Consider the following 18618-nt stretch of genomic DNA (forward strand, 5'->3'; position numbering starts at 1 on the left):
CCCGCCCGCTGCTCCACAAAATGGCGCCGCCCTGCCGGCGCCGAACTGCCTGCCCGCCCGCTGCGCCACAAAATGGCGCCGCCCTGCCGGCGCCGAACTATCTGCCCGCCCGCTGAGCCACAAAATGGCGCCGCCCTGCCGGCGGAGAACTGCCTGCCCCCCCGCCGCCGACCTCTCGCGAGAGCCCAGCAGGAGCCTCCCCCGCCCGGTCCCAATATATACACGCCCTCCCTTCCCGCTCAACTCTCGCGAGATCCCAGCCGCAGCTGTTGCCGGCGGGCGAGCCCTCCCCGCGGCCCCGCCCCGCTTCCGGCGGCGGCGCTGAGGGGAGGAGGAGCCGCGCCGCCGCCGCCCCCTGCCCCGGGCCAGCCCCGGGGATGGTGTTGGCCACGGCAGCTGGGCCCTGACGCCGCGCTCAGGTACGTACGGGCCGCCTCTTCCCGCTTCTCCTTCAGCCGGGGCTAGCCCCCCCCGCCTCAGCTCAGGCCCGGCCCCTTCCTTCCCTCACCGGCAGCCCCGGCCCGCCAGGCCTCGGAGCCCCGGCGACGCCGGGTGCGGGGTACCCCGCTGGGTCCCCGGGACCGCTCCCTCGGGACAGCAGGGTCGTGCCCCCGCCGCAGCGGCCCAGCGATCCCCCTTGCCCCCCGCGGAGGGGCTTCCCGGTAGCGGCGGCGGTGCAGGGAGGGGAGACCGGCGGTGCCTCCGCTCCTGAGGGAGCTGGAGAAAGCCCGGGGCTCTGTCGCTCTTCTCTGTAAATAAGCACAGCAGCGCTCCCTCCCCGGTGTCGCGCAGTGGTAAAGCCTTACTTTCTCTGTGTGGTTAGCAAGTTTTGGGTGCTGCCTTGCTGAGCTCCGTTGGTGAAATTTTGGGGTATAGCTGGAGCGAATCATCTGTTTTTCACACTGGTCACACTCCTTGGTTTCCTACTTTTCTAGGACCAGCAGTGAGGAAACAGATCTGTAAAGGTATTTAGGCGTTTAACTCGCATTGAATTTGATTTTATTTGGATTTGGCACCCAAAAAGGTTTAGGTTTTTTTTGGGGGGGAAGGTGGGGGAGAGGGTTGCCTGTAGTTTACAGTTTTTCTTTTATTTTTCTTTTTTTTAGGGCTCTGTGTCACTACTTCCCAGACTCTCCTACTTCCCTCCCCTCCCCCTTTCTTTTCTACTTTTTTTTTTTTTTTAATACCAGCTATTGTAATTCTCCCAAGGAAAAAAGGATGGTTTTATCTGCATATTCTTTCTTTCTCTGGGGTAGTGGGAGGAAGAAACCCCTACTGTATGTTTCAGTTGAGCAAGTGGGATTTACATTTGCTCTGAATTTTATTTTTTTTAAATACACATCTTGAAGCTAACACATATACTTGTCAAGTTCAGAGAACTTGACCTTTTTGTAGATTTTACCAGTTTCATACTGTTAGGTACTACTGTGAAATATGTTTTCCTTTTTTTTTAAACCTTGTTACTCACTTATCTTTATGCTCTTCTCAACATCCAAGTGTCAGGCCAGCTGTTTAGTTTCTCCTTTTTGCCCCTTCACCGGCGTTTTGGTGTTGGTTTGATGTTTGGTATGAATTTGTCAGCTCTGTCACAACCTTCGGAAAACAACAGGGCTGTCCTCTGGAGATGTAGTGAGTAGATTGGCAGGCCAGAGGCTTTATCTGCTGTTTTCTCTGGGGCAGGAACAAATGAAACAAACAAGCAAAGTAACTGCTGTTGCAATGGACCTGTTAAACTTCACTGCAGGGCTTGCTTACAAGAAGGAAATAAACATTGGGTCACATAGAGCTGGAGCTAACAAAGATAGATTTTGTATCACGTTTTGTGATTTTTATAGTGTGATTGTCTTCATCTCAGTGGTTTACTGGACTTTATCATTTGACTTATGAATATCTCAGCTGATTCTCCATTTTATACTTTGAGAGCTGAAGTTACCTGAACATCTGTTCCAAGTCTTTGTAACTGCTGCATCATACTTGTGTGGTCTTCTATGCAAGCTAGTTCATGTAAAGACTGTATGTGGACTTTTTACAAGTTTTTTTTCCCTTTATTTTCCTGACTGAACTGGTATGACTAAAGGATAAACATTTCTCCTGCTATTTTAGTGGCGGTGGTCCTAAAGGGTATGGATCTTATAAGCAGCATGCTGGTTTTGGCCAAACTGTTAGGAAGAATGAGTTGCCTTCAGCTAGGAGTAGTGTCAAAATGTATTAAGCCATGACAGACTGAATGTTTTGGTTTTATGACTTTGGCATTCTGTCCACCTTTTATTGCAATTTATGTATCAATGCAGTTATCTTCTATAGTGGAGGACTGACTCAGCAACCACTCTCTTAATTTCAGTTGTCAAATCTCTGTATGTAACTTTCTCCACAGTTGCTTTGCACAGTGAAGAGTTAGTTGTGCAGCTGCATAGATAATTGCACTATTTGCAGTTTAGATCTGTGTCCTGGTAGCAGTCTCAAAGCTGATTTCCTAGTGTTAGAGAATTGTTTCAGTAACCCCTCCCCTTCCTTTTTTTTTTTTTTTTTTTCCTGGCCTGCTGAAAAGTATCTCTGAATATTGTCATGTGAAGTATGGATGAGAATGGCCATAGCAGGTTGTCTGGCCAGGGATCTGGTAGGGATATTTTCACAGCAATTCTGTCAAGGGAGCAATGTCAAGCAGTGGTATACTGCAGGAGATGGTGCAGTGAAATTGGATTGTAAACAATGATGGAAGTCTGACCTTTCTCCAGCAAAATTGAACTTCCTCCTGGCCTGATGTACTGTAACGCTCTCAGTATTCACACTGAAACAAACTCTCATTCTTCAAGTATTCTAGGCCATTCTCATCTTTAATCAGTCATGTTAACATGTATATATCATATTCTTTGTTTGACTGCTAAGAATATGATGATAGTTGTTGAATAAGGAACTAACTGTAACTCGTTTTTGTACTTCTCCCCTCAGTGCTTTAGTTTTGATGATTGACTTTGTTCCAATGTTTGCATTCTAGATTGAAGACAGCAGTAATGCTAACTCTGGCAAGCAAGTTGAAGCGGGATGATGGTGTCAGAGGACCCCGTGCATCCAATCCAGCTTCTGATTCTACTCGGAGGGTGTCTGTTCGAGATAAATTACTTGTTAAAGGTGAAAGGAACTTAGATTTAAATATTTTGGCTTTTGCAGTTTGCAGGTGTGTTGCCAGTAAACAATACTATACTGCATATAAAATTATTTCCATAGGTATTTTTAAAATTGTTTGTGACTTCAGGCTTTATATTTATAGGGTATATATTGGCATACATTGCATCTCCAACAGCTCTTTGCCTATAGGAGACTTATTTTCACTGAATAATGCAAAACGTAAAAAGCCGTCTCCTAATTCTGCTGAAAAATTAATCCATCATTGGGAACTGTGTCATCAGTTAAAACAAGTATGATAAAAAATTGTCACATGAGTGTCACTAAACGTATAGGAGGAGAATATCAGATTTGGCTTGATCAGAAGGTATTTTCTGAGCAAAGCTGTAACTGCCTGTGACAGGAAGGAAAGTCCTAAAAGTAGCCTCAGTGTTCTGGTGGTCTTTAATGATACAGATCAGAGGCAAAAAACTTTTAAAAAGCTTAAAAAAGCAATTCAAACGGATTTTTTTTATAGGCCTGGAGTCACTGGAAGTTCAGTGTGAAGTAGGGAATGAAAAAACAGCACTTGGCTTTTGTAGTACGGTACGGTCTGTTCTAGGAAGGCTGCTGTAGGTTGGTACTAGCTGGCTTGCCATTGGTGGGGAAAAAAGACCCCAGACATTTACTTTGTGGCAGTTCTGCATAAATGATGTAGCGTGAGACAGTGATTAAACTGTAGTAAAACTGGGGACATCTTTCTTACGCTTCATTTTTGCTGTAGCATAGATAATCTTATATTTAGAAATTGATAGGTGCTGACATTTGGCAGCTACTATGGGCTTAAACTCCTGTTTACTCCCTCTGGTAATAGTTGAGTGTTTTAATGGTTGAGCTTGATCTAGTGGCAAGGAATACGTTGTTTAGGTTGATGTTTCTGCTAAAATTGATCAATAGCAAATATACTACTGTTGATATGTAAGATGTCACTATTAGGATTTGTGCAAGGCAAAGGAAAGATCGCATTTCCTGGTCTTACTTCAGAATGACTTGAGACTGACACTGGTATATTCCTGGATGATATTGCTTAACTCTTGCATTACCAATGCATATGGCTTTTTTGAATGAGAGTAGATTTTGCCATGTGTATACTGGGGCAAGGTTTCACTGCACATGCTTCTGCGTTGGTACACTGGGAAGTGCCTCCACTAGACTGTAGGAATGTTACGTTCACAATTTTTTCTCTTTGCGTTGTTCTAAGAACAGGGATTTTTAAGACACGTTAAACCATGATGTGAGAACTCTTGCAAAGAGCTTGCTTTAGGCTTCCAGTTTGGAAAACCTCAGTTAACTTTAGTTCTGAGGGGGAAAGATACCGGGCAGGAGGAATAAGATCTTTAACCAGGCTAAGCTACAAAGCCAAATTACTAAATGTATATAATCTGAGATTTTCACTAACCTACAGGTATAGACTTTAGGGGAATATAGCAGTGCAGTACAAATACCCTCCAACTACAATGCCAGGTACCGTGTGAGGTGCCATAAGAAATTTTACTTTATCCTTAGAGCAATCGTGGGTTTCACTTTTACGACTAAAACATTGTCTAAGTCTGCAGGGGTAGAAAAGAATGTAAGCTATAGAAAATTGGTATTGACATTGTAATTGTTCTGGCTACCATTAGCAAACCTGTGCAGACTAAGTAATGAATGAGTTGAGTCCCAAACTGACAAATGTTAAAAGCAGGGCACTGCCAGCATCCTTCTGACAAGGGTGAGTGCTGGATTGTGATCTGATTGTGTGTGAAAGTTGTATCACGTGACTCTCCCAAAAGAGTTGTAGGAGCGGCTGCCAGTCTGGTTGGAATGATTTCTGGACCAAAATGGGAGCTGACAGTAGATCACTTCAGTATAACTACAGTGAGAGGAAAATGTAGTAGATAGTATGCAGGACTTGTTGGGGATATTCTCTTTTAAGCTATTCTTTAGGCTAAATTGAGACCATTCAGTTACAACAGCTTCTAGAAGTTGCTCCAGCTCTTTAAGGTAGATCTGCTGCAGCAGTGTCTGCAGTGTTGAGAGCCTGAGTGAAGATGGACTTCTGGTCTTGATAGTGTTTTTTAGGTCACGTATAGATCTGCAGGAATGAGTCTGATAGGGAGTGAAGAGCTGTCTGCTAAAGGTGTGCATACAGTGAGGGTGCCTGTTACTTGATTGTTGCTTGATTGTATGAAACTGTGATAGGCTGCTGTATCAGATGTGAAACAAAGTTGATGGGAGCCTGTAAGAGTAGTTTTAAGTGGAAGTTGCTACTGATGTTTGTTTGGAGTTACCAAACAACAGATGACAGTTGCAGAATGAATGAAAGGCTCAATCAGGTCAACCTCCTGTCAACTGAGAATTGAAAAATAATCTGTTCTACAAAAAAGAAAAGAAATGCTGGTCATTGGTAAGGAAGGAGGAGATGGGAAAAGGCCCTGCATGTTCTGTCCTTGTTTGCCCCAGGAACTATGCTGAGATTAGTGCTGGTTCAGTTGTACCTCTTAACGCTGTTAGTACTGGTGGTTTTATTCTACTGTATAAAAGCCTCCTGAGTTGAAGGAACAAGGGACTGTGGTCACGTACGTTAGAAAGCTTAGTGATAGCTATGCTTCTTCCGTACCACACATGGATCCTTTTTGGCCTCAAGTAAGTCTATAGCTTCTGAGTCAGTAGGAGAACCATGGGCAGCTGGTCTGTGCAGCATCCTCCACAGCAGCTTACACGTGCTGTCGTGGAAGCTTAGCTGAGGGTGATTTTTGGCATAGCACACTAAATCCCACTGGGCCCTGGGAGGTGGTGTTAGTGTATGAACCAAGGCCAGAGAGCTGTTCGCCTGTTCAAGTGGTGATGATGATGTGCTAGAGAGATACTTTCCTACTCCTGATCCACAGTAAATTGGCGATAGTCTAATAAGTTGTGCAGACGTCTGCGAGTTTTACTAGAGGTATTGCCCAGACACAGACAGTGTCTGGTTTTTATCTGGAGGTAAATTAAAGACAGCCTTGTTTGTGTTGATAGAGAGTCTAGTCCAGGAAGGCATTATAGGATCTCTTTGAAGGATGTCTTGTCATACTGATAACCCTGCAGTCCTCCAGTGTATTATGTACACTGACTGGTAAATAGCTCAATGCCATTTTGGTTATGGGATAGATGACCGTGACCCCAGCCACTAATAAGTGTAGAAGATGCTTACAAACTTCTAAAAATTTGCCATAGAACAACTACATATGTCTGCTAACCGATACTGCCCTGGAGAAGGAAAAATAAAAGATAATTTAGGTATGATGTTAGCCATTTGCACCATATGGATGAGAAGAAAATTGGAAGTTGTCATTCAAAATACTTTTGCTAAAACTGGAAGTATGAGAGGTATCAGCAGAGTGTCATCAGGTGATGGATGTCCTTGGTGTTAGTGATGGGTGCAAGTTAAACAGCCTTTTTTTCCACTTCTGGGAAATATTCTTAAAATACTATTGCCCTTTGTTAGTTTTTTCTAAGCTGTTCCTTTGATTCCTTACATGTCCAGTATTGTTACATATTCAAATATTAATCAGGGCTCAGGACACTGTTTTGTTGGGTTATTTCATGGACATACTATGAAAGGAAAAACCTCTGTCCCTGGAGTTTTATGTAGGGAAGTAATTCTGAGACAGCTGGATATTCTCCTCCAGCTGTTTTTCCTCTGAGGTATTAGTCATGGCTGCTAAACAGGATTTGATAGCAGCCTGTCCCCTACTGCTTATCTCAGCAACTAATGGAGCACATTTGGGAGGTTAGCAGGGCATATATGTCTGGGGTGAGGGGCATGGTGGTGGTTGTGATCTGAAACCCCGGGAAGTCACAGGAAAACTTCCACCACTTTGAAATCACTGCGGGTGGAAGTGTCTGAGCATGTAGGAGGGTGAGGACTGGTAATTCAGTCCGCCAGTTCTTGGAGAGAGGCTTTCTGGCCAAGGAGGGGGGGACTGAAGAGAGACCAAGCAGTGACTAACATGCTTCAAGACAAATCAGGTGGAGGAAATGTGGATAATTGGAGAAGGTAGAAAACAAATACTGGTGTGAGGAGGAGCAGATGACGGAAATGGTGTTTGAAGTGGCTCTGCTGCCTCCCTGGTCAGGAGAGAGGCTGTAATAAAGCACAACTTTATTAAAAGTTCAGTGTGACTTCTTCTTGCATCTCTATTTGCACTGGACTTTCAATATAGGCTCAGTTGGAGAGTAAGGCCCTAATTCTGTAGGCCTAATATGCAAGTTAGAACAGAGCAAGCAGTACACTTGCTTTAGCAGCTTCCAATTTGTTCTGTGCTGCAGAGGCAATTTTTGATGTTGAATTCATCTCTGAGGGGGAACTTCATTAAGTTAGGAATAGGGGCTACATGGCTGCTCCTGCCTGGCTACTCTGAGTCATGCAGTGCTGAACTTGAAAGGCCGATCCTTTCTGAAAATTTGAAAGGATCTGAGGACAAGTCAAAATACTATTAAGTTTAATATTGTATCATGAAAGTGACTACTAAATTGAATTAAAGATAAAGAACATGCCAGGATGTCAGTAGTAGCAGTGATGTATACCCTTATTGGTCACAAAGATTATCCCTTGAACTGCTTTTTTATGGTACCCCTAAACATCATTCAGTTTTATATTACCAGTGCTGCTTAGTTTGATTGTGCCAGCTTGAAATAACTTGGTGTCTAAGAAAATGAGTTAGCAGGTTTATTTCTTGGTTGTCTTCAACAATTCTGGGTTTTACAACTACATTTATATAACTGGTAAATGTTTCAGGTGTGCATTTGTAGAAGGTAGTGGGAAACTGATCATAAAAATGAAGAAAATGTGCATTGTAAGTTAAAACGAGGAGAATTGATGTATATGCTTTCTTCAAACCTTCAGGTATGGTAATATCTCTCCTCACAATAGTAGAGGAGGAAAATTGAGAGGGGGGGAAAAAATACTTTTTTTGAGAATTAATAAAAACCTTCTCTCATTAACACTGTTGAAATTACTTGAGGCATTGTTTTGAAAATGCTGTGTTAACTTCTGCACATTCCACAACTCAAATCACAGAAGCATTTGCTTTTCAGTGATGCTTCTTACCACACACCTCCCACCCCCTAAAGTGAAATCATTTATTTTGGAAGAAGACAGTGGGAACCACTTTGAATAAGTGATTTATATTTATTAAAGAGGAAACCAGTAGTTTACACTAAAATGCTTGCAGCCTAACTGTGATAGATACTGTAAAGCTAAATGGACACAACAAGAATCGAAGCTAATTTTAAAAATTATTCCTGAGATTTTTTTTCTAGTATTTCACTGACAAAGGGAGGCCTGGTTCAGTCTATTGCTTCAATTCTTACGTTTCTGATTTTCAGCATACCTGAAGTATGAAGTGATACATTGCGGAGTTGGAGATTTCCAACCACAGTGGCTTTTTCTAGTTTTTGATGTTAGGATAATAAGTTTTGTAATAGTGTATAGAAGCTGAAGCATGTGATTTGATAGTATCTTGCTTAAAATAAACATTTGGAAGTGGAAGGGAACATCACTGTCAAAAAAACTGGTAGCATTAGGTGGCTTGTTTAGCTTCTAATACTGGTCTGTACAGATGTATAATGCAGAGGAGTTAAATAGGGAAAGCTATAAAGATAAATGGATAAGAATGAGGAGGCAAACAGCACTGTACTGCTAGAATTAATACTTAGAAAATTGAGTTTTTGTCAGAGTGTCAAGGTATTTCTCATCATCTCTACCAGTCTTAAAGCTGTACATTAAAGAGGGTCCTAAACAGGAGAGGGGACTTTTTGGACAAAACCAGGGAGAAGTAAGCATTGCTGTGGATGAGAACTTAATTTCAGTTGAGGAAATAATGCTTTCATTTGGTGTACTTAAATCCAAACTCCAGTAGGAAGCATGTGGCCTGCCTCTTTGTGGCAAGGCTAGTAAATAAAGCACTTCTATATTCTGGTGGGGTGGGGGAAGGGGAGGGAGCAGAACAATGTGATTATAGCCCGTGCGTTACTGAATATAACATTCACGTGGGTGTCTCTCAAACCATATGCCTGTACACACGTCAGGAGTGTGTGTTCCTATTTCTGTCCTGAGAATTGTCATGGGTAGGGAGAGTTATTGTTTGTGAAATCATTTATTAATAGCTCTGGTGGCTTGTGTTAGGCTTAGCTTTCCCCTGTTTTATAGAGTTCCTAAGCTGCTTCTGAGACATAATCAGTTTGCATTCAACTCTTCCAAAGTCTGCAGTAGGTTTAAGTTTAACCCTTGCCTTTTTACACTTTTTATGGTTTAAAGTAGCATTTGGAACTGTTTAAGCATGTGCATACTGGGTCAAGAGCAGGACTCTTCAACTACACCTGCCACCTGGGTGTGCTCCTGCACCAGATCACATAAGGTTTCAGGAACACCAGACTGGCTGGTCAGGAGCTAGTCTGGATCTGGGCTGACTGCACCCCAGTTTTTTTCCCCTGCAGAAGCTCTGGCGTGTGTCTGCACCTACGGCCTTTCAGACCTACCCAGGATGGTTTATCAGAGTGGGTGCAGTGCCTTGCAGTGATCCTGGCTTTGCTGCTTCTTGTCAACAAGCCCTCTTGTTTGCAAGAAGAATTCAGATGCTCCACAGTGTTACTGCACCTCTAAGCCAGTGCCGAGTGGGCATTGAGGAGTGCCATTTTCCCGTGGGAGTTGTGGGGTGTTTTCACACAGTATTACTGGGTTATCTGATTGTTTGTCTTGGCATCTTAAGGAACGGTGAGGTGCCTGGCTGTGAATTGAGACACGGATACTGATTACCCACAAAACATTATGAGAAGCAGTTGAATTGGGTTTTCGTTACTGTTCAGCTGTAGTTGCAGGCATCTTTTGAAAGAGGAGGTCAGAAAGATTATGAGACTAAGTTTGTTCTTTCATTTAGTAAGGCTTTTGGGACTCTTGAAAGTTCAGTGCATTGGAACTCTAGTTGTTGCTTCTATGTTATGCTTATTTACAAATCTATTAAACCATGCCAGTAAGCTGGCAGACTGCACAAGGGGCATTTTCTTACAGAGAATATTCTTGTCAGTGGTATTGCTTTATGTAGAAAATATGTAATTTAAACCATTAGAATTTTAATATAGTTTGAATGGTGTGGGCAACATGTTTGCTTTCTGAGCAGCAAAACAGAAAAATTATTTCAATGTCAGGCCTGTCACTATCAAAGTCATAGAATTTGGAAAACTCACAAATGCTGTAGCTTTGGCCCACTAAATGTGATAGTTATTGTTAATAACCGATGTTTATATGGCACAGTTGCTAGTAACAACTGTTTCTCTGATGTTACTTTAAAAGTTTAGATTATTGAAGCAGGTCTTTACCTGCATTTTTACTCTTTCTAAAGTTGCTTTGTTCCTAGTTTCAGTGATTTTGTTGCACAGTTCAATAGAAACGTTAATTTTGGGGAGCTTGCCTTTGCTTACAAAGCATTTGTGTGGATTAGTTATCATAACCTTCCCACCTGTTTTCACACCTTCAAAGAAAGAGCATGCTGCTCCATACTTATGGGTGTGAGCACCTTTTGTTTTCATGTTTTTGCAAGAAAACCTGCTTATTCTTGTGCCAAGACAAAGGGAAACACAGAAGTGTGAATGCATTACAAGAAATTTTTCGCACTTCAAAGGAAGTATGGTGGTCAGTAAACTCTCTGCCGAACTTGTAAGATGCAGAAGTGAGGCCCCAGCTCAGCACAGCTGCTGCAGCCCAGCCATTGCTGGGTTTGAACATGCTCTGTCCCTTGATGTCTCCCTTTTCTCTGCTGCCCTTTGCTCTGAGTTGAAGCAAACGCAGGCAGGATTAATTAAACCAAACAACGCACAAGCACAGAAAGCAATAAGGAAGTTGGTCAACACCTTAAAGTAAGAGCCAGGTCCTAAACTCTACCATCTAGTGAAGATTGATAGTGCCTCCAGCTACGAAAGGCTGTTGAGCTTAAGGAGAAAGGGCTGGAGGAATACCCTCATGATGGGTTTGTATAGCTGTAACCATTAGTGGTTGGTTATGTCTTGTCTTTTTTTTTTTCTAACCAGAAAGGGAAGGTGAAAATTAAGTCTTTGATTATAGCTGAAATTACATTTCTGGTATATTATGACAACAGTACTCTTTGAAAACTTATAGGAAAAGTATGCCCCCAATATCTTTCAGTGCACAACTTTGGTTAAATCAGCTGTGGTCACTCGGGTGCTGCAGAGTGTGGGATTTTAAAGAGTGCAGTTGTGAACTTTTTAGGTAAGTGTGAAACACAGCACTTCTGGTTTGGTGGGGTTTTCTCTTGGTATAGCAGGCTGCAGATGCAGGGGTACCAGGGCTGTGCCACGCATGTGGGAGGTGGGAGTCAAATAAGCATTGTGCTTGCTGCAGAGACCAGCCGGGTTTGGTAAGCAGGGATGCAAGAAAAGTTCAGGGGAATTAGTGAGCTCTTAGTTGTGTTGAGATCAGTTTGCATTCTGTTCCAAGAAATTTCTTCTTGCATCTTAAACTGAATTACAGTTTTCTTTAGATGTATGTTTTTGAGAGTTGGTGGTGAAATCTCTTAGATATTATTGTTAGTCCAAATAAATGGGTTGTGTCTGTACCGACCAGAAAGTGAAGTTAGAAATCAAGTGTGGGGGGAAAAAAGATTACAGGAAATGCAAAAATGTATTTGATAAGGTTTCCTAAAATGTTAGAAGTAAAAGGGGGAGGTATCCCAATGCATCTCATTTGTACCTGTGAAATAAAGGTAGTTGAATGTAAGACTTCAATAAAATACACAAAAGAGGGAGAAAGCAGGGGGTCTCCCAGAGAAGGTAGCATGTCAGAGAAAGGGTTTAGGAATAAACTTCCCTTCCTAGGAGCTATGCAATTGAATCAGGTTACTTCCTTTCTTGTATTTATAACTTCTAAGTTTTATGCATGAGAAAATTTAATAAATAAAATGAAATTTTAAGTGAACAGGAGCACATATCTATAGCAAACTGTGTTTCCAGAGAAAATATCCAACAGACACAGAAGCAAAAAACTTAATGGTCCTGAGTTTGCTTACCAGAGGTTTGGGGGTAGTTGTGCAATGGGTGCAGTTTTTATCACCAACCAGTACACACTGCCATGGAGGTTTGTCTTTCTCTGTTCTTTCCGTGCTCTTAATGCTTGTTTCTGCAGACAGGACCACATCTAGTTTGACAGTACCCTTCAATTAGAGTTTCAGTAGCTGTTTTCAAGTTTGCAGTACATGATACCATGCTTGGAGCTTCCCTACAAAAGCGGTGTGTAATGTGAGGCAGTCTGTAGCTGATGGTGGAAGAGCATTAGCAGTTAGATGCTGGAGGGTGGTGATGCCAATGCAGGCTGTGAACCTCCTGTGCTTGTTTTCATCGTTGGACTGGCACCTGGATTCTTGATGTTTTTCTGCTCTTTTGTTTCGCAGGCTGTGGAGTTCTGGCCTTCTGTATTTTAGTACCTTACATAGGCAGGTTTGGAGGTTTGGATCATGCCACCTTTTGAAATGCCAGTGCTCTGTGTATTAGAAGCACTGGTGCTTCAGTCTTGGCAGAGCTGAACCTCCCAATCACAGTAGGATACATTTGCATTGTCTGTAGGGCAGATGAGAGTTTTTAGTAATGAATTGCATGGCTTAAAGAGAAATTTCAAGGTAAACCTCTAGTGCAGCTTAATTATATTTTTGAGTAAAATTTGTTTTACAGGGTGGTTTAAATTACCTTTGCCAATTTGGACTTCAAGAATGGTTTTATGCTTGCATAAGTAACAATAATTTTTTTTTCTTTCAACAGAGGTTGCAGAACTTGAAGCTAATTTACCTTGTAAGTATAGCATTTAGAGGCATGCATTTTAAGGGGAGAAGGGCCGTTGAACTGAATGTTTTGGCAGAAGTATGAATGCTAATGATACGTGTTATTTCTAGGGAAAGCTGTGCAGAGCTCTACCACTCAGGCTTGAACAGGTTCTCTTTGATACCTCTTAAAGGCATGTAGAGAGGTAGACCCTTACTAGTGTCCTCTGGAAGCAGTGTGGATCATTTGGCTCTAGAAGTTGATTGCTGGTGGAGAGGGAGCTCCTCTCTCATAAAACACCCTAAAGGTACCTGGAACTAAAGAGTGCATTTGTTGCCTCACTCCTGTTTTTCCTTTATTCTCTCATTTTCAAAACAGGAGAGTGATTTAGGGGCAGAGCAAACAGGACAGTTCTGGGGAACATATTGAGTCAACCTAGTGCTTTTTTACTTCACACGCAAGCTGTAACCTGATGTGTTCATTAATAGGGAAAATAGTTATGAAAATAGTTTTTTTTAAAAACTGATCCATATTCCTTAAAAAAAAAAAAGGGCGAGATAATATGGTTTTAGCCCTGGAATCTTAATTCTAATATATATTATGATAAAAGTTGAAAATATTAATGGCCACTTTAAAATAGGCTTTTAAGAGCACAGGATAAATGGCTCATTGCTTTTAAAGCTGAGGATAGATAGTTAAAAATCAAATATGTGTTCTGTTCCTTAGCTTTAGAAACCCCAGTTCTGTAATGGACAGCAAAACACAAAGCCCTTTTATAAATGGGAGTAAAGTTTCTAACGCTCTGTATTTGTTGCTAAGGGTAGGTGTTAGCAGTGAAGCCAAGTTGTTGCTGAACTCTCTTCCCCTTCAAGCATTGACCAGAACAGCATCATTCTGCCATGATTTCTTGGAATACAGGCAACCACAACAAGTTATTGCCTAGTAAGCTCAGAGGTATGTTCAGAGCCCATTGGTTGCTCTGCAGAGTTTCCTGTGGTGCGTGTTCCTGTTTCAGAGTAATGGAAGATGTTTTCCCTGCAGAGGAGTCATGAGCTGCTCGCAGCAGACTGAGAGTGTACATGCAGGCTGTTACTGTGCTGTGCATTCACACTTTCTTGTCCATATTCTTATCTTGCAAAGAAAAGCAATGAATATTCTCTCTGATTATGCTGGCAGGTAGCTCATGGTGTTTCTAGTCTTTCGCCATCTGAGGGAAACTTTGACCATATTTTTTCTCTCCAGGTTAAACTTTGAGTGCTACTTCTGAGGAGCACCTTCTATTTGCCAATGATTCTAAACCCAGATCAATACTCAAATCTTAATAATCCTTATTTTTGATGTACGGACTGCTTGATGGGAGGAATTACAAGTGGGAAAAAAATACAGAAGCAGCAAAAAGGGAGGGTAGGAAGAAGCATTACTTAACTCTTCCTTTCAGTATGCTCTTATTTCTTAAAGGCAATTATAGTGATTTTACAGAGAGTAATTGTAATTTTTGTTAAACTTTTTTTTTTTTTGTTTAACTCTTCCATAGGGTAACAAACACCTGAGAAACATATATTGGGGTTTGTAGTTACTACAGTGTGAATGCATTACTAGGGTTTGTGTACTGTTCTAGTTACTTTTTCAGGCAAATAGGGTCTGTATCACTGATGCTATTTAACTTCTTGACTACAGAAAAAGAACAGCCAAGCTGATACTTAAGAAGTTAAAGGCTGCATAATATAGATAATAATGTATCCATGGATATACACATCTTCTAGTGCCAGCTTGACAGCTTGTCTCTGCCACAGTCAAGAAAGGCCAGTTTTGTGCCTGGGAGGCAGCTTGGTTTGTGTCATCAGATGTGAACAAAGGGCTGTTATGCTGTGAACTTGCATCTGTTGAACTGAAACCACTGACTAGTTTAATCAGATTGTTTTATCTCTTTTTTTCCACACTTGTTTTTCATTCTCACTATCCACCTTAAGTTCATCTAGTCTGAGAATAAAAACATAGTGTTTGGTTTGTAATGATGCTCCATAACCTTTGCTGTTAATGTGTGTAATTGCTTATGCAGAAGAAACTTGTTCAGCCTGACAGCTGAACAGAGACTTCACCAGCTTTTGGATGAGGCTTTCAGTAAAGCTTGTATCTAATTCATTGCAGGTATAAATAATCCTTTGTTTAGCACAGGGCTGTGGGGCGGGTGACTTCTTGCAGACTGCAGTGTATGATTAAATGTTGATACATGTGTTACCATTAAAGAACTTGTAAGGAAAAGATGCTCATTCTATATGCTGTCATCTTGGCATCTAGCTACTATTTTATGCAGAAGACCAAATCCTTTGGCATTTTAAGGTCTTTGAGACATCATGGTTTACTGTAAGGAAATAAGCTTCTTCCTCACAGCTCAAAGAAGTGAAGTTACATTACTGCAGGGGACCTGTGACTGTATAGGAAGGAGGTGCTTAGAGACAAAGTGTAGGAGGAAATTACTCGACTGGAAGGTAGGGATAAGTCAGGGAGTGAATTCGGAGAGTATGAAAGATGATATAATTGCTTTCCCAACAATGGAAAACCAGTTGTCTGATGTAAATTATTCTTTTTGCTTCACAGGTACGTGTAAAGTGAACTTTCCTGACCCAAACAAACTTCATTACTTTCAGCTAGCTGTAATCCCAGGTAACTTTTTTAAACATGTTACTTTTGTTTCTCTGTGTGTTTGGTGTTTAGGAAACATAACTCCAAATTTGCTCAAGAATTCAGTAAACTTTCTAGTTAAAGAAAGACTGGCTGTAATACAATGGTTGTTTTATAGAGGCAATGGAGAAACTGGGCTGGATTTTGAGAACTAGATTCCAATAAAAAGAAAGTAAAAATTGAGCAGGTTTAGGAAATATTCAGGTTTTCTTTGCTCATTTCGAAACATTTTTTTTTTTTTCTCTCAGCCAATTTCAAATCACCTTGTTTTATTTGCTGAGAAAAAACTTGGACTATGTCTAGAGAAATTATTGTATTACACCCCCATTATGTTGCAGGCTTATTCTTTTCTACTGCTTGCTTGATTCTGCAGAGGTGAGGAGATAGATGACAGAACACTTCTGGAAAACATCAAATCTATGCATATCTGAAGATGCTTAATAAGTAGGAATCTTAGTCTTTGAATATTCAAGTATGTGAAAATTAGATTATTTTTTTTTATTACTAATACAGCTTAAGTATACTGTGAAGCATCTGCTGGCATGTTGTTCAATAAAATCATTTCTTCAGAATTTATCATTTCCACGCAAGTTTCTTAATAGCCATCTAAAACTACAGAGTCTTACCTACCTAGCTGTCCATTTCAGAATAGAAAGTTGTGTTTGTTTTATGGATGAATTTGCGTGGAAGATTATTTAAACTTCACATGCACATCTTTTTTGCTGTGTGTTACCTTTGAGACTGAGAGTCTCAGTGAAAACATTGACATGTGCAGTACACGGTTTGAGCTAGATGTGCTGGGGAGCAGTATCTCCCTGCCAACTAATTCTTGTAGATGCACATTTTCTATAGATGCTTATTGACAACAGAATTTGGATGCAGTATGACAGTCATCCTGATGTCTTACCTATAGAAATAATGGTTTACCCTTAACAGGGTAGGAATGTTTCTGATAATTCAGTATCTTGAAGTCAAAGGGGCGCTAGGTGTCACTGTTGGTGCTTATTTGCCAGAATCAACTAGCACTTGCTCGGCAGTAGAAATCTTGGGTGGTCTTTGTTAACAAGTCCATTCATGTGACTCCTTTTTGTGATGGAAAAATGAGTAAGACTGCCCTAGTCAGTGTAATCAAAAATAAATGCAAGTACTATTATAGAACTTTTTAACCTCTCATTCTGTGTGGGAGATGTGCTCGTGTTTACTTGAAGAGTGTTGGTCTGCTTTGCACCAAATGTCCTTCAGTTTATATGATACTGCTTTATTATATTTTAGAAATGAGTTGACTTTACAAGATCATCACTGTGCAGCGTAGGGGTGTCTCAAATGTGAAGCAATGATAGCTTCTTCATACTAATCGTAAGGTGTGTAAATACATAATCATTTTTTTGTCTGTTAACTGCTGTGCAGCAAGATGTTACAGTCAGAAGAGTCATTGAGTGCAGAGGGTGGTTTTTGTACTAGCTTCATTGCTGAAATTATCTTGGGAATGAGATGATCTTAATTAACATTTTGTTACTCTAAATATAGCTGCACAGCTGAAGTCTCTGCAGTTGCAGTCTGACCGAAGTAAACATCTATTTTCAGCTGTGCATAATTCAGGTACAGACTCTTGTGATCAGCTACAGCTCAGCACAGTTCTCTAAAGGCAGAATGCAACACATACCAAGAAAATCTTTGTATCTTTCTGATTCCCCTCATTATTGAGGTTTTTATTTAGCGTATGCTAAATCTTGGTTTTCTTTGGGATAACAGAGAGGCAGCTAAGTGGTTGTCACAGAATTTTTCTGGCTCAAATGGGCCAAAATCTTTGCTTGAGGCAACCATTTTTATAGTGTCTAAACAATGTTGCATGAATCTTGACAGTCCAGAGGAAGAACCGGTATTCTTCCTCCTATCTGGAACTGTCTCTTGCACTGAGGAGCTGAGTGAGTTCTAGAAATCCTGCTCATACATCTGGCTCTTTGGGGAATGCTTTGCAAATACAGAATCACAGAATGGTTTGGATTGGAAGGGATCTTAAAGACCACCTAGTCCCAACCCCCCTACCAGGGGCCTGGACACCTTCCACTAGACCTGGTTGCTCAAAGCCCCGTCCAATCTGGCCTCGAATATCTCTGCAGCTCTCCAATTGTGGAACAAGGGCTGGGCTCAGCACAGCTGCAGGTGCCAGGGAATATCTAATGCTGTCTTGTAGTTCTCACTGTTAGGACCTGTGTTGTAAGTGTGCATAAGCCCGAGTTGGTAGTCTTCACAGCAAAGAATTTCTTCCTGGCTCAATACTTAAGGTTCTCAGTTTGCTTATCTGCAGTTACAGAGATTGCATCCTTCTATGACAGATCTGCTAAAGGGGTGCTAATTATTTTATATTAATATTTTAAGTTCTATTATATTCTGATTAACAGTAGAGCTTGAATTCTGTAACCCCATTTTATAAGGAATTTTACATCAAGACAGTTTCTAAAAGTAGCTGGCTGTCAGGGTGCCGTGAAGATACTGACTGAACATGTTTTTTTAACGCTAGAAATGCTTTTTGTGGTCAGCATTCCAGGCTTATATTATTGACAAAGCCTGTTCTGAGATGCTTTGTTTTATGCAGTCATTTCAAATGTGGCTGGTCTTGAAAGGACAGTGAAAGAAGCTTCTTTATGTTCTCACAAAAAGATTGATTTGAGTAAGAAAATAAACTTTACCATCAAACAAATACTTCCAGCTCCCTTGCTTTCCACTTCTTACGATAACCACTCTTAGTAAGTATTTAATGTCACAAAACTATCCTGGTGACAGTGAGGTTTAAATTAAAATGAATTTGTAGAAAATCTTGATGAGGGTGACTGCTTATTTCACGTAAGTTACTTGTCCTCAAGAAATGTTGATTCCTTTGTTACAGCTTTCTGCAGTGCACCATGGGTGGATATATAGTAGCACACAGTAGAAAATGTGTAAGATGGCAAGACTTAGATTTTGCTGCCACAGTGGACAAACTGTGTG

At 41.1% G+C, this 18618-nt stretch overlaps 1 protein-coding gene across 3 annotated transcripts in view; it reads left to right on the forward strand.

Annotated features, from left to right (window-relative positions):
* The first annotated feature begins 271 nt into the window (after positions 1 to 271).
* The window catches only part of UBE2F (ubiquitin conjugating enzyme E2 F (putative)), an 87257-nt gene continuing 68910 nt past the window's right edge, over positions 272 to 18618 (forward strand). Inside the window, exons 1-4 of one of the 3 annotated variants that reach the window (XM_033010768.2) lie at positions 273 to 419; positions 2996 to 3129; positions 12949 to 12978; positions 15547 to 15612. In XM_033010768.2, coding sequence (XP_032866659.1) covers positions 3012 to 3129; positions 12949 to 12978; positions 15547 to 15612 — 214 coding nt within the window. In that variant the 5' untranslated portion in view covers positions 273 to 419; positions 2996 to 3011. Of the gene's footprint in view, positions 420 to 2995; positions 3130 to 12948; positions 12979 to 15546; positions 15613 to 18618 lie in introns of all 3 variants that reach the window. The other 2 variants (XM_033010769.2, XM_033010770.2) reach the window with 2 other exon arrangements.

The sequence above is a fragment of the Tyto alba genome, unplaced genomic scaffold (genome assembly GCF_018691265.1).
Source record: "Tyto alba isolate M040663 unplaced genomic scaffold, T.alba_DEE_v4.0 Super-Scaffold_7, whole genome shotgun sequence".
Classification (NCBI taxonomy): Eukaryota; Metazoa; Chordata; class Aves; order Strigiformes; family Tytonidae; genus Tyto; species Tyto alba.